This window comes from Ylistrum balloti, unplaced genomic scaffold, assembly GCF_031769215.1.
Source record: "Ylistrum balloti isolate Yb309-2 unplaced genomic scaffold, AGI_CSIRO_Ybal_v1 Utg369766, whole genome shotgun sequence".
Lineage (NCBI taxonomy): Eukaryota > Metazoa > Mollusca > Bivalvia > Pectinida > Pectinidae > Ylistrum > Ylistrum balloti.
In genome coordinates this window covers 122799-144201 of record NW_026781962.1, presented here as the reverse complement: position 1 = coordinate 144201, position 21403 = coordinate 122799, and the positions used below count along the sequence as shown (strand labels likewise).

The 21403-nt window shown below is 34.1% G+C and overlaps 1 protein-coding gene across 1 annotated transcript in view; it reads left to right on the top strand.

Moving 5' to 3' along the window:
* Positions 1-21403, top strand: part of LOC132543807 (inositol polyphosphate 5-phosphatase OCRL-like) — a 52118-nt gene that overhangs the window by 13035 nt on the left and 17680 nt on the right. The window contains exons 11-25 of the mRNA XM_060207326.1: positions 832-872; positions 1702-1809; positions 2169-2239; positions 2560-2671; positions 3924-4033; positions 4614-4749; positions 5061-5171; positions 5736-5804; positions 6592-6688; positions 7348-7472; positions 7734-7844; positions 8487-8603; positions 9293-9377; positions 9744-9871; positions 15619-15730. Coding sequence (XP_060063309.1) covers positions 832-872; positions 1702-1809; positions 2169-2239; positions 2560-2671; positions 3924-4033; positions 4614-4749; positions 5061-5171; positions 5736-5804; positions 6592-6688; positions 7348-7472; positions 7734-7844; positions 8487-8603; positions 9293-9377; positions 9744-9871; positions 15619-15730 — 1533 coding nt within the window. The remainder of the gene's footprint in view (positions 1-831; positions 873-1701; positions 1810-2168; positions 2240-2559; positions 2672-3923; positions 4034-4613; positions 4750-5060; positions 5172-5735; positions 5805-6591; positions 6689-7347; positions 7473-7733; positions 7845-8486; positions 8604-9292; positions 9378-9743; positions 9872-15618; positions 15731-21403) is intronic.

Here is a 21403-nt window from a genome sequence, read left to right as displayed (position 1 = left end):
CAGGTGTAGTTAGTCACCCTGTACTTTCAGATGTAGTTAGTCACCTTGTACTTTCAGGTGTAGTTAGTCACCCTGTACTTTCAGGTGTAGTTAGTCACCCTGTACTTTCAGGTGTAGTTAGTCACCCGGTACTTTCAGGTGTAGTTAGTCACCCTGTACTTTCAGGTGTAGTTAGTCACCCTATACTTTTAGGTGTACTTAGTCACCCTATATTTACAGGTGTACTTAGTCACCCTATACTTACTTATGTACTTAGTCACCCTATACTTACTGATGTACTTAGTCACAATATACTTTCAGGTGTAGTTAGTCACCCTATACTTTCAGGTGTAGTTATACTTTCAGGTGTAGTTAGTCACCCTATACTTTTAGGTGTACTTAGTCACCCTATATTTACAGGTGTACTTAGTCACCCTATACTTACTTATGTACTTAGTCACCCTATACTTACTGATGTACTTAGTCACCCTATACTTTCAGGTGTAGTTAGTCACCCTATACTTACTGGTGTACTTAGTCACCCTATACTTACTGGTGTACTTAGTCACCCTATACTTTCAGGTGTAGTTAGTCACCCTATACTTACTGGTGTACTTAGTCACCCTAAACGTTCAGGTGTACTTAGTCACCCTATACTTTCAGGTGTAGTTAGTCACCCTATACTTTCAGTTGTACTTAGTCACGCTATACTTTCAGGTGTACTTAGTCACCCTATACTTACAGGTGTACTTAGTCACCCTATACTTACTGAGGTCCTTAGTCACCCTATACTTTCAGGTGTAGTTAGTCACCCTATACTTACTGGTGTACTTAGTCACCTTATACTTTCAGGTGAAGCAGACTACGTTGCCACTGGAATTATGGGTATTATGGTATGTATGATTCCTTGTAACACACCATTTTATCCCAACTTTGTTTAAACTTGATCCACCTCTCTGCTATTTCCGAAGAATTCTCCAATACTGTTACCAGAGGTACACTGCCTATTGGGACCAGATTCTCTTTAGCTTGTTTCATCCCTCAAAATTGAAAACTGCTAAACTATATTTATATCTCTGTCTCTTCTTTGTATCTCAAGTCTTTCCAATTTGCTTATAACACAACCAGTAGAAGATTTGAGTGTGACGTTACCATGTAGTCATCAGAATGTCACACTCTAATCTTGTACTGGTTGTGTTATAAAATTTTTTATTCTATTGACATACCAACCTGAAGAAAATGTTTAAAAAACACACTTATCAATATGCTTTTGTTAATCCCCATTTCTATTCCTTTCTTTCTTTTGTCATCATTTTCGATGACTTTTTTGTTTGTACAATCTTACTCATTGAAAGACCCGAACATATTAAGGAAATAAAACAAACCAATATTCGACCTCCATACAATTGGTGCCATTTTAAAAAAGTGATTCAGGCATAGGTTTTTTTTTATCTCTAGTGTGCAACTTCAGTTGACTCATACAATACATTTCCTAATTCTGAGCATGATCCTTATTAAAAAGTTTTATATTAACAATGTTGATACTCAAAAGTTTTCCTCAACTATGAAAAATTAAGTTTTTAGACATATGGCCTTTTAACTCTTCATGTCCTATCAGAGAGTGAATTCCTAGTTGCTACAGTGCAATGTGAGTGTGCTACTATTGCATAAGAAAACAAGATTTGTTTGACAAGTTTCCATGGTAACTGTAACTTGTTACAGGGAAATAAAGGAGGAGTTGGAGTAAGGTTCACCATTCAAGGCACATCCATTTGTTTTATCAATTCACATTTAGCAGCACACCAAGAAGAGTTTGAAAGAAGAAATCAGGTAAAATATATAAAAATTTTAATGTATTAAATGTATTTGGCAGCGCAAAAACATCTCAAAGTTTTTTCTGATTGATGAGATGGTCTCTAAGAAAATTTCAAAAAAAAAAAAAAAAATTGAGTAGCTCTCTCAGCACATTCCGGAAAAGGAGATCTCACAATTTTTTTTCTACTTTGCTAATGTAAGGATTGATCTCGGATGACATATTCCTCTATAAAAGACTCTTATCCTTGTGAAAATGTTGACTGAACTACAAGATAGATTGTTCTCTGTGTACAAGATAGGTTGAAATATGGAATATGCCTTGTCTAATGCTTTCAGCATGATTATTGAGATGTAACATTGATGTGTTGTTACAGGACTACCGAGATATCAGCTCCAAGATGAAATTTAAACAGTTTGTTCCACCCCTAAATATTAGAGAGCATGAGTAAGTATGTTTGATGTATGTCTGAAGGATAATTGATGGATAGCTTAAGGATAGTTGATATTTCACGAAACCTCATGTAAAACTATGATCAAGGTCACCGTTACTATTTTTAGAAATTTGTCAAACTTTGATACTTAAGCAAGATTATTCATTAAAATAGATATTTTCTAGTTTTATATGAATTTTGAAAAAATTACAAATTTTTTAATGGGTTTCATTTTCCTTTTTTTGTAATCACAATGTACTTTGCAGAAATTTGAATTCTAGTGAATTTGTTTCACAGTTAATGAAATGTGCTATGTATTGTTTAATCATTGTAGTGTCATATTTTGGATCGGAGATTTAAACTACAGAATAACTGATCTAGATATTGGAATGGTGAAAACCCTTATAGAACAAAAACAACTTAGGGACCTTCGAGCCTATGATCAGGTAAGGCAATATTCCTGATCCTATGATCAGGTAAGGCGATATTCCCTCAGAAGGTGAAAACCCTTACAGAACAAAAACAACTTAGGGACCTTCGAGCCTATGATCAGGTAAGGCAATATTCTTGATCCTACGATCAGGTAAGGCAATGTTCCTGATCCTATGATCAGGTAAGGCAATATTCCTGATCCTATGATCAGGTAAGGCAATATTCCTGATCCTATGATCAGGTAAGGCAATATTTCTGATCCTTTGATCAGGTAAGGCAATATTCTTGATCCAATGATCAGGTAAGGCAATATTCCTGATCCTTTGATCAGGTAAGGCAATATTCCTGATCCTATGATCAGGTAAGGCAATATTCCTGATCCTATGATCAGGTAAGGCAATATTCCTGATCCTATGACCAGGTAAGGCAATATTCCTGATCCTATGACCAGGTAAGGCAGTATTCCTGATCCTATTATCAGGTAAGGCAATATTTCTGATCCTTTGATCAGGTAAGGCAATATTCCTGATCCTATGATCAGGTAAGGCAATATTTCTGATCCTTTGATCAGGTAAGGCAATATTCCTGATCCTATGATCAGGTAAGGCAATATTCCTGATCCTATGATCAGGTAAGGCAATATTTCTGATCCTATGATCAGGTAAGGCAATATTCCTGATCCTATGATCAGGTAGGGCAATATTTCTCCAGAAGGTAAAAACCCTTTTATTTTTGCTTGAACCTAAATCTTGAATTGAATTTTGTAGTTTCAGTATCTTATGAATTCACATGTTTTGCAATTTGTGCAAACTACAAGTATTTTAGTACTGAATTAGTTTAAAATGTATCAAATGTAATATTGAATATGTTTCCTTGTTCTCAAACAAATAAATATCCTGTAACCTCCGCCAAGTTCCCCCCAAAAATTTAAAAAACAGATGGAAGACTAATGATTTTACTCTCATGTGGTTATTGTATTATGGGCACTTTCATTAACATAATGAATATATGAATGAAGATAATATACATTTATTATCTGAAGATGGGACTGATAATGATATTACAGTTACCTTAAAGGTTATTCAACATTTGGCAGTCTCAATCAAAAGTTGGAATCTAAAGATCAAACGGTATATAATTTTTTTCTCAAATTTTTTTTTTATCAATTTTTATTGTCAAGATGTCTGTTTTTCATAATTTTGTTTCATGATTGAACACCTCCCTCAGAAATAACATAAACCTTTATGGTGTTTGTGTATGTTACAGCTTCACCGACAGTTGGGGAGGACGGATGTTTTTGAGGGGTACCAGGAGGGAGATTTAGATTTCCAGCCTACCTATAAATATGACCCCGGTACAGACACCTGGGACACAAGGTGCAAAATTAATGATGTTTACTGTTTTCATCTGAATATATAATGTGGACGTATCATATCAGTCCTTATGACAAAAGTGTATTGTATTGAAAGTTTTATTTACTGGTGTTAGTGTAAGAACAATGGACTACATGTAGGTTATGGTGTTTATTGGTTGATAAGCCCATCCATATTGATAGGAGTTTTAGAAGAAATGCCAAAGAATACTAACATTGTTCTGTAATAAGCCCACTAGTCTACTCGGAGTCGGAAGTGATGTGCTGGTTTCTGAGACTTATTACAAGATATATAATGATAATTTGATTTCACAAAAGTGTTCCCTTTCAAAGATTTGATAATAAGTGATATCTGTTTCAAAAGTGTCATATGCCAGTCTAAATTTTTTTTTCTACATGACAATATATAAATCTAACCCCTAGTCAATATAAATTGGATTTTGTTTGAAAATTTTGTCAGGACAAATGACAGGGAGAGAGGGGGGTATTAGTCAGCCATTGACTTGCATTCTAGTTTTATTCATTGAGCAGTGTCAGGTGCCACATTGGTGTCCTCTACTGTACTACAATGTGATTTAATTCAGTGAGAAAGGACGAGCCCCAGCCTGGTGTGACAGGGTCCTGTTCAAGGGTCCAGATATCAGACTGAAAGCTTATCGCTGTCATCAGTCGTTGAAAGTCAGTGATCACAAACCCGTCTCTGCTCTATTTGACGTGGATGTACGTATACTACACATATTTATATCAGAGTGACCGTATTTCATCATTTTATTATTAGACCTAAGATGGTATCAAAATGCATGTCACTACATTGTTAAAGGGAACTTTAATTGATTTTTGATTGGATGTTTAAACACTTAACAAAGCAGTAAAGTCTACGTTTATAACCAGTCCTTGAAGTCTTGATCTCGTACAAATTCTAAACTCTTTTTCTTCAACATTCTCATGTGCAATTCCCTCTAAGTTGTGGATAAGATAATGTTTCACAGACTTTGACAAGAGATATACTAATATGTTGATGTTCTTTTCAGATTAAAGTCATTGATGACGAGAAATCAAAGAGGGTTTACGAGGACATTATGAAACAGTTAGATCGACTTGAAAATGAGTACCTGCCCCAAGTGAAATTGAGCAAAACAGATGTGAGTTTAACTGTGAAATGTTTTTTCACGATAGAAAGTTTTTAAATATGAGAAGTGCAAATGAGTAAATATGCAGGAGTAGTGATATTGTAGAGAAAGAAATTTTGAGTCTTTAATTTAGTGTCCACTCAAACCCAGACATTTTGATGAAAAAATAAATTAAACTTAAACTTAATCTTTATTCCATTGCACTGACCACCCAGTAGATCCCCTCCATACATTTGTGGCTTTGTATAAATATTTGATTAAGATTGATTCAGAAGTTAATTTCAAAAGATAAAATTTCAGTCTGTTTGTGAAATGAATTTGAGATATTTCGGGGATAAATAGAATTTCACAGCCCTGTTGATATGAACGTATCAAATACATATATAAATATATAATGAATCCATATGCAACTTAAATACCAAATAACATCTGATGATGTTGAACTTGGTTATTATTAAGTAACTCCAGTTTGGCATTCAGTGTAATGATAATCCATCACATGATGAAAGTGAAACTGATCACTACTCATAACATGAAGTAAATTGTTTTAACTAAGATCATTCCTCTATATTTCAGTTTAACTTCTCAGATTTGAAGTTCATGGAACCTCAAGTACAGAGTTTGATAGTAGAGAATACGGGACAGGTACGATTTTGTGTTTATATCCAATAAAATGCATTCTGTGAGGTTAACATGTAACGGCGGAAAAACAGTGCTGTGATTTCAAGATGACAAAAATATTCAGAATCAATACATTAAAGGTATTAAGATATGCTGTCAAGTTTTAAGATCATCAAGATTAGATTTCTGTTATTGTCTGAACTCTGCAGTGACATATAAAGTAACATACTTCTATTGGGTTGAATAGATACATTATTGATGTAAGAAGTAGTCCATATGATATGATATGACATGATACAATATATTATATATTTTTGATACAATACAATACAATGTGATACAATACGATTTGATGTAGTTCTATACCATATACAATACAATGTGATACAATACAATACAATGTGATACAATACAATGTGATACAATATGATTTGATGTAATTCTATACCATATGATACAATACAATGTGATACAATACAATGTGATACAATATGATTTGATGTAGTTCTATACGATATGATGTAGTTCTATACAATATGATACAATACAATGCCATACAATAACACAATAATGTTATACTATGTACCTGGTATATGAATGGTTGCATTGTCTGTAGTGAATTTAAAGTAGATTGATAAGGTTCACTATATGTGTATTGATAACAGGTTGTAAACTTTCAGGGTTTCTCATGATTATTAACAAGTGATGAAGTTATCTGCCACTAGACGGGCCAATCCCTTCATTCTGTGTTGACTATATCTATACATATTACATCTGTGATCATTCCTTTCCTGTCTATTACATATTTTAGGTACCTGTGACTTTTGAGTTTATCAAGAAGCTGGATGAAACAAGTCACTGTAGGAATTGGATGGAGGTCACACCTTCACAGTCTGTTGTTGTTCCAGGTATACTTTTTTCTGTCTTTATTTTCAGCATCAAACCCATGTCTGATAATAATCATCCATATCTATCGCACAGTTAGTGTTTTGTCGAATTGTAATCAACCTGCTGGCTACCAGAGATTGTATTCTGCCTCCCTAAGCTTATTACAGTTGGAACGTTTATTTCGTTATTTATATTTTACAAATAATCATGACTATAACACCTCACAACATCCTCACTTAAAACTCTTCATTCTAGTTTTAAATTAACTCCAACATCCTAAAATTATCTATTTTAGCTTAGCATTTAATTTCATTTTCACCTAAGCTGAAGGGCAAAATGGGTTGAAGTTTAACTGCAATGAATATGTCCCCATATACATGTATTTTACAGCTAAGTAAAAGTGTTCTTTTATATGTTAAAGTCATGTTGAAAAAGAAGACTTAAAAAATTGTTTAAATTTGGGTCTGACAAATTTTCTGATTGATTTTGAATGATATTCTATACTATAAAAGAAAGATAAAATTTGCTTATAGTGTCTTAACATGAATTATAATAATATTTGAAATTTAATTTTGGAGATACTTTTGAAAAAGAGATTTTCTGCTACATCTGTCTAGAAAAGATGAGCTCAAAAAATATATCTATTGGATGATATTATGGTGTGATTATCTCATTGAAGGCGAGGGATGTGAGATCCAATTGAAGGCATACGTAGATGAAAACTCTGTTGGAAAGCTGAGCAGTGGTGAGGATAAGGTAGAGGATATCCTTGTCCTTCATCTCCATGGCGGCAAGGACTTCTTCATATCCTTTTTATCTGACTGTAGAGGGCGCTGTTCTACAGGGATATTTATCTTAACTAACTTTCCAAAGGGAAAAAAAAACAAAACAAAAAAAGATGTAATATTTTGTCTTTAAAGGACAAAAAGGTTTTTTATTTTTCTGTCTATGCACATTTGTATGTTGGACACTTCAAATTTTTTTCTAACTGAAGGGACAAATCTTCATGCGGTGGTTTGTAGAGATAAACACCCCTGATCATTTTATATCCTTAACACTATCTACATAACTGTTGGAGGTAGCTACATTCCGAGTTCATTTGGCTCATCCATCCAGGCACTCATACAGATGCACGGACCAATAAGGGAGGTGCCTGTCGCTCAGCTTATAGAAATTGTAAGTAAAATGGAGGTGCCTGTCGCTCAGCTTATAGAAATAGTAAGTAAAATGGAGGTGCCTGTCGCTCAGCTTATAGAAATAGTAAGTAAAATGGAGGTGCCTGTCGCTCAGCTTATAGAAATAGTAAGTAAAATGGAGGTGCTTGTCACTCAGCTTATAGAAATAGTAAGTAAAATGGAGGTGCCTGTCACTCAGCTTATAGAAATAGTAAGTAAAATGGAGGTGCCTGTCGCTCAGCTTATAGAAATTGTAAGTAAAATGCAACAGTTCAATATGTCAACCTGTCCTGCTCCCACAATTCAGGTGTAAGGGAGGTGTCTGTCGCTCAGCTTATAGAAATTGTAAGTAAAATGCAACAGTTCAATATGTCAACCTGTCCTACTCCTACAATTTAGGTATGGGTGTTGTTGAATTAGCCTTACTCCATTTTCATGGATATTCCTAAACTGCTCAATTTCAATTTGGCCATAGGATTATTATTGGAATAAAGTGGAGGGGGAGGGGAGGGGTGGGGGTAGTGTGCTTTGATGTATGTGAAATTTAGGAACATCAACAAAACTGGGATTTGTCAATTAATTCAGACTATTTATTGTGTTTTTCGTATGATTGTTATTTATTGTTTGTTTGCACTTTTTTCAGGAACAGCCTGGAAGTTTAGAGAAACGTGACCTTACATCATCAGGGGGAAGGTTGTATGCCATTCCAAAAGAAATATGGAGACTGGTAGATCATATATGGAAAGTTGGTAAACTGGAGGTCAGTATGTCACATTATGTGTCAATAAATGTGTCAATAGATTGTAAAAAAAAGACGCGAGAGAAACAGCACTTTTCAATACGTATCTAGAAATAGTTACAATACATATTGAATATGCATGTGGTAGGCCTCCTGCAGTTCAGTATCAAGGTAAATCCTACCTCAAGGTGACTGGCTTTGACGGGACAAAGAGTTCAACAGTGTAGGAACTGCGTCAAAGCTGTTTTTTCCTTCTGGAACACATCCATGATGTTTTGTCCCTCTGGAACATGTTAAGAGGTGTTTTAATGCCCTATGATGAGTTCAGAAAAATTCACCAAAATGGATGATATAATGAAGATGAGGAGATACATATGTCCAAAATTTTAATATTTTTTTTTTCAAATTCACAGTTTTTGATATGTTGGTATTTCCTTTGAATATTCAACACGTTTAGAATTCTGTAGAGCATTTCCTCAATGATAAATGGCATAGTCAAGTCCTACACATACAGTACAACTTTAATCATAGCCTTCTTCTGTCTTTATGGAAAGTCTTTTCCAATTGCCATAAAGGCAGAATGAATTCTGAATAAAGAAAAAAACTAAAAGAATTTTATTGTAAAATATGGTTGGTTACAACAACATCTTAATACTGTTATTTGCAGGCTGTTATTGTCAATTAACATTACTTTGTTTTGATTTCTTCAGACGGGACTATTTGAGAGGTCTGGTTTACAGACTGAAGTTTCCAAAATTCGAGATTGTCTGGATACTGGAGTTCCAGACAGCATACGTATCCTTGTACAACTGGTTATTGTTCTGTGTGCCTTTTGAGAAAAAAACGTTGAAAGTTTAAAGCTTATATCATTTAATAAGCCTAGTGCTGATAATGAATTACCTATGACCCAGGGTCAAAGGGTTAGCTAAATACTGGACAGCGAAATAGTAGTTGTTTAAAATATACACAATGATAGATATGGGTAGACATATCTGTTATGGGCTTACTGCCTGTAACTAACTACCCTTTGAAACTACATATGTAAACATACGACAGTAATCTAATACAAATTGTAATCTTGGCTAAGCATAATGTAATTTAAACTCAAAATAGGAAACGGCTCTTTAATTTCAACAAAATTTGACCTTGACCTTTGATTAGCGGGCAGTATCCACTCCGTGGCTGCTACTTTGTTATTGTTTCTCAAGTGCCTCCCAGACCCAGTTATACCATGTAGTGTGTACCAACGCTGTCTCGAGTGTTCCCGAAACTACATGTTATGTAAACAGGTCAGTATTCACATGTTTTGTTTACACAGGTTTTTTATCTTGGAATACAATCACCTCGATTCACACGAGAGGAAGTCACTGTTAGGATTAATCTGTAGAGCAGCAGTCTTGTTTAACTGGTTGTCACAGTTATGATCCCCAGTGGAAACACTGCTCCTTTCTTGTTACACTTTAACTATACACTACTCCAAGTGCAAGCCAGAGGAGACTGAGAACCTGGGTTGATATTGTGTTTGATTATGAAAATGTTAGTAGGAAGAGTAATGTTGCATTTTTTAATTGTACAAAGATGTGGTTGCTTTCTAGCTTTGCACTGATGGGATTTTCTCTTTAGCTTGATCAGCAGAGCGGCAGCTAAGGGTTGCTCGTTTGATCCTTGGTACAGACAATGTAATTCTTTCCTGTTACACAACACAAAGCCAAAAGCTGATCATCCAAGCTTTCACTGATAAACAACACTACTTATTGCTATGTATCTGTGGGTGTTGTCTGTTGGTATCATTATTCAAACAGATAATTCTAGTTTTGTTAGACGTCAAAAAATATTTCCTTGAATAGCTGCTACTGTTAGATCATTAATTTTTGTGGTGTTTGTATTTTTATTAAGTTCACGGTTTCTCTCAATCCGCTAATTGGTATGCTCAAGAAATGATAAAGAAATGAAAATTGTTATTGATTAAAGTACCAGAGGATTTTGTGACCCAGATTTATTCAGGAAATCAACGGGATACGTTTGTAAAACCACTTAATTTGAGCTCAACCAAAATGGCAGATTTTTTCATTAGATACTCTTCAAAAACGAGTGTCCATTTCAGATGAATTTTTCTATAAAAATATGTCCAATATTGACAAGCACTTGTTAAAGTTGTAAAATAGACTACAAGTATTGAGTTGTTCTGTGTCAATTGCAGACAGTGGATTAAGGGGAGAGAAGTCTGACGGATTAGAAATATTTTTACCAGGGAAAACTATGATGTTGTAAGAAAGACAACTGCAGTTTCTGTGACCTCAATGGCAGTTATGTTTGTTTGTTCATATGGATTTTAGATTTTGCAGAGGATTTTATCTATTGAAAGAAGATATCAATGCATAAATAATATAATATATGTAAACAAAGCCAAAGGGGAATGGGAGGGGGGTGGTTTGGGGGAAGGGGTGGGGTAGGGTGGGCTTTGTTATACTTCTTATAGGAAAACATTAGTGTCTTCTTTTTATCTCTCTAGAATAGTCAGCCTTTGGTCAATTATTTACCAGCTGCTTGAGGGAAAGTCTTGTTGTAATGATGTTTCTGTTTGTCACTGGTGAAGGAATGTCATAAAGTGACGGTAATTTGATGTACCGGGTACTTAAACTTGTTTTGATCAGTGTAGCAGGGGTCATCATATCTTTTATCGCCTCTGCAAGAGATGGTACTATAGACCTCTGGTTGTAGTCTTAATCACAACTGATCAAGTTAAGTGATACATCTCTCGGGCCATACAATATATTGCAAAAAATAGCTCTTCCTCAAGTTTTCGAGGGTTACAATGATATCTGTAAGGCAGTGCTAAGTGTTATTCTTTAGTTTCTATGTTAAACATCGGCAGTGATGTAACAGTGATCATTATTTCTGCTACAAATCAAACACCTGACATCTGGCTCTATAGTCTTACACTAAACTGATCAGGCTAAACAGATGTTCTCTCTAGCCAAGGGGCAAATTGTGGCTAGTGTCTACCAAGGTGACATTAATATCATCACACTACATCACCACCCACAGTTCTTTAAGTCTGTTTCCAGTAGAAACAAAGAGATGCCATTCTCAAGATAAGGTTAATCATTGTTTTCTATTATTTTTTTTGAGTAATTTTCAAGCATATATGTTACCAGACAAGTAACCTTATTTGGTTTCTTACGATTTTGAAATAAAAGAATTGATTTTGATAATATTGTTTATGTCCTGAAGCAAAGAAGTATCTCTGAGGAAGTCACATTTCAAAGGTCAAAGGTCAAAGCCACTATCGCTATTTATAGGAAGTCATCCACCAACTGAATGACATCATTCAAAGACAAATAACAGTTATAAGAAAAATTATAGAAAGTTGCTAGGGCTACGGATTTATTGGCTTCAAAAATTGTCGGGGAAAAAAAAGACAAAACATTTGTATAAAAGTGTCAAAAAGGACAAAACTGTGTAAAAGCTAAGTGTTGACCACGTTTCATGGAGATGGATACTAGCTAGCATCTTGGGAAGGAACAAAACTCTTACTTGATATATACAAACATTCATCACACTGTTGTCTTGGGCCATAGTTATGAATTCTATACTTTGTTGACTAGCTCTATTGTTGATAGGAAATGACTTTTCAGATCTATGATTGTTAACTTGCTTGCCCTTCAGTTACCAGTACTATGCTTTCAGTTGAGAAATCTATTTAATCTTAAAACTGGTCAATGTATTTTCATATTGATTTCATTTTCCCTTTCAGAAAGATTGATAAACATTTGATTAAGATTTCATTTTTCAGACATAGAGAAGTGAAAAAATATCATTTATGTAATTATATATTGAACTTTTAACCCAAGGATAGCCATAAAGCTAAGACATTGAAGGATGAGATATGAGAACACAGCTGAGCTCAAACTCAATGCCGACATTTCCCTCAATGTCTTGTGTATATTTGATGCCTGTTACAAGTAAATTGTGTCTGAATGATTAATGAGAAAGACATCAACAGGTATTGATCTTGGGTCTGAAATGTTTTGAAAATCTTTAAGCATACCAGAAAGGCTGTAGATAAATTTATATTTGAGAAAATGTTTTTCAGGAATGCAGAAAAAATTGAAGGCACTTCAAGTACATGTGTATCATGTATCTAGGATTGGTGGATTAATTTTTTCAATTATTTGCTGATGAATATGAGTTGTGTATCATGGTTTTTTTCTCTAAACTTCTCAAGTTTCGACTGTGTGTTTAGTTTTGATATTTCGGAAATTATCCTGAGATGTTCCTGATCAAATGTTATTTGGGTCGTTCTGAAACATTTTATTGTCGTAATGACCCCCATCTTCGAAAACAAATCTTAATGAAATATCTTTCATTAAGTTCCAATGGTGTCGTTGAGGTAGCATTTTATAAAAATGTTGTGAAACTGATACGAAGAATATTTTGTTTTATTTGTTTATTTATAATTGTTATTATTTTTACCGGTAAACTGCTCTTCTATCATCTAAATACAATCCTTACTAGTGCCACATCTGTTCTATTTGATATAGGTCATTATAGCCTTATATATATATATGATTATGTATTAAATAGAATCTTACATTTGTGTCTAATAATTTCAAATGACACTTGGTCATCTCAGGGTTTGTTAAACATTTTAATTTAATTCAATATTGGGGCCTTGTTAGCTCAGTTGATAGAGCAACTCAGACAAAACAAGGTGAAAATTTGTGGTGGGCAGTTTGTGTTTCTCATGAAGCTAGGAAACATACCTATCTGTGTTGTAGAAACAGAATCATCTTTAAAAATCCTCTCTAATCCTACAAGTAGACAGATTTATACCACATTTAATTATAATCATCAACAAGGCCTCTTTTGGATTTATGTAATTTATAGACTTGGGGTCAAGAGGTCATTAGGTAGGACAAGGACGATATTGTATGTAGTGTGATTCATTAAATCTTATTTTAGATAAACACCCCATAACCATAATTAGTATTGCTGGGCATCAAGTAATTAACATAATCTTGGTGTATTAAATGGCCCTTGGGCCTGACCCCACCCCCAGGGACGTAAATAATGGATTATGTCTTCAAAACAGTTGCGATTCCCACCCCATAACCAGATAAAGAACTGCTAGTCATCATGAAATTAAGACAGTCATGATATTAAAGTAGTCCTATAGGTCTTTCCCCACCCAGAGGGACTTAGTTTCTGGGTCATATCTTTGAAACAGTTGACATCCCTACCTCATAGCAATATCTAGCATTGTAAGGCATCACAAGATAAGCACAATCATGATGTAGGAATTTATTAAGGGGTCTTGAATATGAAATGTTTGTTGTTTTGCCCCCAGGGGCCTGAAGAATGGGGCCTGGAGAGTGGGGCCTGGGGAGTGGGGCCTGGAGAGTGGGGCCTGGAGAGTGGGGCCTGGGGAGTGGGGCCTGGGGAGTGGGGCCAAGGCGGTAAAAAATGGAGTCATTTTTAAAAATCTTCTTCTCTACTCCTACATTAGTAGCAGTTATCAAAAAACTAATATGATAATGTCAAAGTATTTTTCTTATATTATCAAACTGATAAATATAGCAGATGTTTTAATTCATTTAAATGTCATTTTCTAGAGTTTTTTCTAACAAGAAAACACAGAGATACATGATTATTATTTTGTCTATGAGTCAGCTGAAGGTGATGAGTGATACAGGCCATGGTGGCCTCTTGTATTGATCATGTTTATTTATATTATGTTCTGAGGGAAGACAACTCTTAAATATGTTTCCATTACTTGCAATATTCCTGCAGCGTTAACAGTTTATGTTCTGGTAAAATAAAACTGGCTTTGGTAAGGCTACGACATAGCAATATTGCTGTAAATATTTCTTTAGTTTTTTCTTCTCAAAGGGCTAAAAGCAAAATGTGTGCTTTATGGTTTTGTGTGTTCAAATACAACATCTTTTATGTTACTTTCCATTTTAGTTCATACGAGATTTTTATGCTCCCCAAATGGTGAGGATGTAATCTCTGTTTTGTCTGTCCATCCATCTGTTTGTCCGTCATTCTGTCGTAAATTTGTCCTGGGCATAACAGAAAAGCTATAAGAGTATCAACATCAAACTTTATAGGTAGATAGATCTCAGCAAGAAGAAGTACAGTGTACAAGAACCATCTTTCTCTTTTGCAGGATTTAGGAGTTATTGCCCTTTGTTATTTACTTAAATTTTGTCTAGAGAATTACACTAAAACTAGAAGAGGTATCAACATGAAACTTCATAGGTAGATAGATCTCAACAAGAAGGAGGGCAGTGTACAAGATTAATAACTTTTCTATTGCCCTTTGTTATTTTTCATAGTTGAATTTTGTCCCATTCGGGAAGCACAATCTGTCGCTAATGGCCCTTGTATTCATGAAGTCTCATAGGAAATAAAAACAAATTTAATATACTTTTTACAATTTGACAGGTTTTAAAGAGAAAATTTGTAGGACGAAATCAAACAAAGGCAGCCATTTTGTTGCACCATTTCAGTTCATTGTCTATCTTACGACATTTCAATAAATTTCAAACTGGCACAGCCAATGAAAAATACTCTTGTGTATATCACTCTAGAGACATATTTATGTAAAAATATAACATGGGCAAATTAACTGGATATCTCATTTATTATATGATAAAGATTTTTATGTTTATTTTTCAAGCAAATGGGACCATAAAGCAAACATTTTGTTTTTATAATTATCTGTCAGAGAAAATTAAACCAATGAAACATTCAAAAGCAAAAACATTTTTTTGGTGCACACATGCAGTCTAACATGGTCACATGGTAATATCAGTATTAGCTTTGAAGACATTTGTCGATATTCTTGCATGCTGTAACAAATTTCTTTAGTCCTGTTTATCTGGTCGAGTCTTGGAGACATCTAACACCTGTCAGTGTTTGTGCTGCCATTTGTCTCCGATCGTAAAGGCCACATGTCCTTGCCGATTATGGCCGAGGTTTATCATATCCAATGTGTTAAAATGTCTCTACCTCGTTTTCTGTGTTTTAGGTGATAGCACAAATCCCAGAGTGCCACAGAAATGTGTTTCGGTATTTATGTGCATTTCTACGAGAGCTGCTCTCCCACTCCAGCCATAACAGTTTAGATGTGAAGCTTCTTGGTATGTATGATAGGTTCTTGACTGTCGTAAAGATTTAGCAATCATTTTATAGTCGGGAAGAAAAAAAGTGACAGAACTTGAACAAGGTATACTGTCAAGAGAAACCTAGCTATATTCCACAGAATTCCGATGAGGATTAAAATTATACAATGATATTCCAAGATTTGCGTTTAGATTTATTTATTGTACTCAGTAAAGCAAAGATATTATCAGATTTTGGAGAGGAAATGTATTATGACTCTAGGGAAGACTTTGAGAGAAAACTATAGATTTTGAAAGTAATTATAAAAATCCCTGAATGAGAACTAAGGCTATTATTGGAAACTAAGAAAAGTATACATCATCGTGTCTTTGCTGGAACATTAAGCATGTAATTTTGTGGACTTTCAATATTTCCCTTGCTGACTTTGAGAAGACATTTTTTTATTGTATTCGATTTATCTGTTTTGAAGGGAAATATTGATTTTCAGCTCACCTAGTACGGAGGAAATTTGAGCTTATGTATCTAAACATGTGATCTGTCAACCTTTTTTTCTTGAAATTGCTACTCTTCAGAACTGACTGCACAGATCTTAACCAAATTTAGGCAGGAGTGTTGGTATAGATAAATATAAGTATTTAAAAACCTTGCATTATGTTCTGATGAAGGGATTTTGGTTGTATTTTGTAACAAGGCATTCTTTGCCTCGAAAAGGACTTTATTTTGCACCAACATAGACCATTAAAAAAAACACACCAAGGAGCAGAGGTAACTTTTGATTAGAAAAAAAAAGGGGGTTGTGTCCGTTAAATGAAGTAGAGGTAAAACTTTGGAATACTTTGTAAATTTAGCCAGGAGCAGCTCTCAGTGCAGAGGCCTCGAGTTAAATTTTTTATAGTCCTTCATTGACTAAAACGGTTGTAGTAAATTATGTTTGGAAAATTTATTTTGAACAAATATGATCTGTAGTATTCTTGTCAAAATACTCTCTGGTATTCCTTGGAAATTGCTCAGATTAATTGGGTCAAGTTTGCTGTGTAAATTATGCTATGGTTCTGCAACACAGAGACAGAAGAATTGGAAATCAGTGATGTAAACAGAACCGCTGTTTGATTTTTTTATTTCGCTGAGATAACTGAAATATCTAGGTATGCTAAATAGGCCATTTGTGCCTTTTGTTATGCTACATAAAAGATATATGTTAATGGTCTCAAATAAATATTCTCGGAGAAAAGAACATACAGAATAGAAGGAATGTGGCACATACACTGAAATCAGTTGGAAGTTCACATTAATGCTATTTGAAATTAATTTTTCTGCTAGTTCAAATTTGCTTTTCAGAAAGAAAAACTCCAAATGAAAATGTTGTGAAAATGAAATGAAAATTTGAATAGGTTGAGTTTTTATGACAAATTAATGGTCGGTAATTGTTTTTATATTTTTTTACAACTTTTAAAATGCTAGAGTTCTTTCAGAAAGTTCCTTGCACAGCCCAGAGTGTATGGTATATAGTGATCTGTTAAGGAGACTCTGCAGGGCCCTTTCTGTCATATGATAAATTATTCCTGACAGCATATCTCTTTGACAAGGAATGTAGCCAGTAAATGGCTGGTACTGACAGCCATGGACTAACCCACAATTAACGCTGGCATACATCCTTTTTGGCTAACTTAATCATAGTCAGCATATAAATAGTTGTCAGTTTTGTTTATATATTAGTAATTTCTATGTCAATAGTTGTGGCGATTTTGAATTGATCGCCTCACAGAGTCGCAGCGGGAAGATACCTTCCTTGTATTTCTTCTGTACAGATAGGAAATAAAAGGTCATGTTTGGTCTGTTTTCTTTCTCGGACATTGTCTGTACGACCAGGCAATGGTCCATCATTGTCACAGGGGTTGTCATCAGATGGGAATTGTGTTAGTGAAACACCTACAAGTGCCGGTAGCTTAAATTATGATGCTATGTTACATCTGGGCTCAGGGAATGACCTTCATGTCTCGTCTACTGACAGATCACACCCTAATGTAATAGAAAATATAATGAATTAAAAATAATGTCTTGGTCTAAGACAATTTAATAAATATGGGAAAAAATTGTCGATGTTGAAATACATTTGGCTAGGTGACCAATTTGATTACTTTATTATGTTAGATCAAATATAGTTATTTCATATGTACATCCTGATATTACTTGGAACTAAGCTCACTGGTACAGCCTAGACTGTTTGTCATCAACCCACATAAATGACATCGGATTCCTTATTACACTACAGATTGCTTAAATTCTCCATAATTACTAATTACCTTTTACGCAAAACTTCTACACAATCTATTTCACACTTTATTTTGTCAATAATTTTGACAGGACATGGTACGGTATGACGTTGTACATAATTACGTTTGGCTGTCATAAACAGATTTCATTCAAACAGGAAATTATGCATTTTAATTGAGCAATATTTATTTGTATTTTGATGCCTTAAATCATTTCTCTTTGGCATGGTAATGGCGTATATTGTCCTGTCTCAGATTACTCTTGTTTTTCACTTAATCATCATGACAAGAAGTTATAATTTCCGTAACAACATTAGGATTCAGCAGCTTATTAAGTTTTAAGGTTTTTTTGTTGTTTTGTTACTTTTTTAAAACATTTTAATCTTGAACAGAGATTATTCAATCAATATTTGTCCTTTCTCTTTAAAAATGCATGTTTTTTTTCATTCATCACATAGCACTATTTGACATGTTTTAGCTGTCTTTTTCCTTCTAGGTAGGTTTACTTATAAAAGATATGAAATCATGTTTTCCCATGGGCATTTTTGTAAGCAATATATATTTGCATTTCAAATTCATAAATCCCTAATCTGCATGGTAACAGTGTAAATTGTTTTTCCCTGCGTTATGCTGTTTCTAATTTAAAGTTTAAAACTTATAATTTCAGGTTTAATTCAAATGTTGTAAAATTTCTGTGAAATAATCTACATCGGTATACGTTCTTAAATTTGATATAAATCACAGTAATTGCCTCTCATTTTTTTATGATTAAAATATTTTTTATGAGAGTTATCTCCCATCTTAAATTGTTTAACTGCATCATTTTACATTCTGATTAACATGTTTTATGCCCAAAATATGTAAATAAAAGTCATAAAATCTTTGGCAACTGTTAAGTATATAAAACTCACTACACATTGTCATTCACTTTATCAGACTTAAAATTGCATTGGATTTTTATGTCCCTTTACCCGCCTGTCCATCTGTTTGTTCAATTGTTTGTCCGTTCATTATAATTTTGTCCGTTCATCATAATTTTCTACGGAGCATTGCAAAAATTTCTTTAAAAGATCTTTATAAGGAGACGTGCAGTATAAAAGTACAATAACTCTCTTCTTCATGATTTAGGAGTTATTGCCCTTTGTTATTTTTCATACACAGATTTTGTCTGTATCTCAGAACAACAACTATAAAAGGTGTCAACATAAACGTTCATAGGTAGATAGATCTTGATAAGGAGAAGTGCAGTGTAACTCTCCTTTGTTATTTAAGGTGTTATTCCCCTTTGTTATTTTTCATACTTTGATTTTGTCCCATTGGGGAAACATAACCCGTCTCTAAAAGCATTTAATTGGGGACAAAATCTACAGGGAGATGTTGTTAAACATGTTTTAACATGTCTTTATATATTTAAAAAAAAAATCTCATTTTTCAACTACATAGGGTTTAATGAGGAAAAGACGGGGGTAGATCTAGAGTGTGTGTATTAGTTTCCATAAAACACCAATAGATACTATTGCAGCAAAAATTGATTGCAAATTACACAGACTTATTGTTTTTCTTTGTCCAGTAGACAATCATTTGTTACGACCTTATTTGTTTTGATGATGTAGGATACGTGTTTGACTGTCGTTTTATATGCGCGGTAGTGAACATTTGTTGATTGGGAATTAATCAAGTGTTGTGTTTTTTTGCTCCCATCATAATAACACTGAGAGCTGTCATGCTGGGCTGTCGGTCAGAATTTCCATACGATCTCACTTAATCCTGCGGATCAATCAACTTTGTCATCGTCAGCACCCCCTACTGGTCACCAAACTGCTGCAACTGGTCAGCGGTCATTTTAATGGTCATTCCAGCGGTCAATGCTGTCAGAGTCCGAGAGGCTCAATTGAGATCAATATGCTAACACACCAAGTGTCAGTTTTGCCTTCTTATTGGAATTTTTATTGTCTTTCCGGGTTATTTTGTTGGTCTGTTATTTGATATAAAATCAATCTACATATTAGGAATGAAATTTGTTTGTTTGACATTGTTATGATTTGGATAACTTACAGTATTTATATTGAATAAAACCCATTAGGGACTAATTTTATATTACCTCTGTCCAAGTCAGGCATATTACCGATCATTGATATCAAGGGGACAACACATATTATATCTAACTCAAAGTCAGGGGGTGGGCTTATTACAGGACATTGATATCAAGGGGCCAAAACATATAACATCTGACTCAATATCAGGGACTGGGCTTATTACAGGACAATGTTATTTGAGGGGCCAACACATAACATCTGACTCAAAATCAGGGGATGGGGGGGGGGGGGGGGCTGGCAATACATATTAAATCCATCTGAAAGTCATGGGATGGATTTATTATTTGACAGTGATATTTGGGGGCGAATTCATAACATCTGACTCTAAGTCAGGAGGTGGGCTTATTATAGGACATAAAAATAGTATTGTTTGGAAATTTGAAATAATGACAGATAAATGTTTGCCTATTACCAGCTATCAACTTATTGCAAGATAAACATGATATGTTGTTAACAGAAATTATGGAAATTGTAGAATTAAATTATAAACATGGCATAAAATTTTTTTATAAATATGTTCCATTTTTCCGAACATTATGACTTTTCTTTTGGAAAATATACTCATATACCTGTTCATTTTCCAATTTTTTTCCCTAATTGTTTGTACCTTCAAGACTTAAATTTCAACCTTTTTTTCAATCTTTTATTTTTGTCCTACTGATGAATGGGTGTTCAAACAGACAAAAGTTGCCCAGTATATAATAGTTTTAATTGAAGTTGGTTATAAATTAAAAGCAAAAAAAAAAAAAAATGATTTTGTTGAAATTGCCTTTTGTTAAAACAGCTCGGCAGATTTATGTTGCACTGGTTCTGAAAACTTTACCAAAAAATTCCCAACAAATTTACCAAGTAAAAGCAACAGAGCTTTGGTTACAGCTTGATGCCCATGTATGAAAATTGTGGTATTGGCATTCGGGGCAGCTGTCACTCATTACACTAATTAAGATATTCCAACTGTTTATCATGCATTGTCACACTTTCCACATTTATGCTTTCACAAATAAGAAATATGTCCATTCATGATCCTGTAAAACCATAAATAATTTTTGTTATGTAATGTTTGTTTGTGTACATTTTTTTGTATGTGCAATACGGTCTCAATCATTCGATAAGCTCATTATGAAAGGGACAGTTATTTGGAAAATGATACACATATCACTATATAGGAATTTTGTATTTAATTCTTTCCAACACTTCATTTGGCTCCCAAATTTATAATTTGACAAAAAGTTTCAAGTTTGGTGAAATTTTTGATGTCAGAATTTTTGAAAGCTGGTATGATCCCTTCAGTAATATTTGTGTGTGTTGTTAGGTAAATATC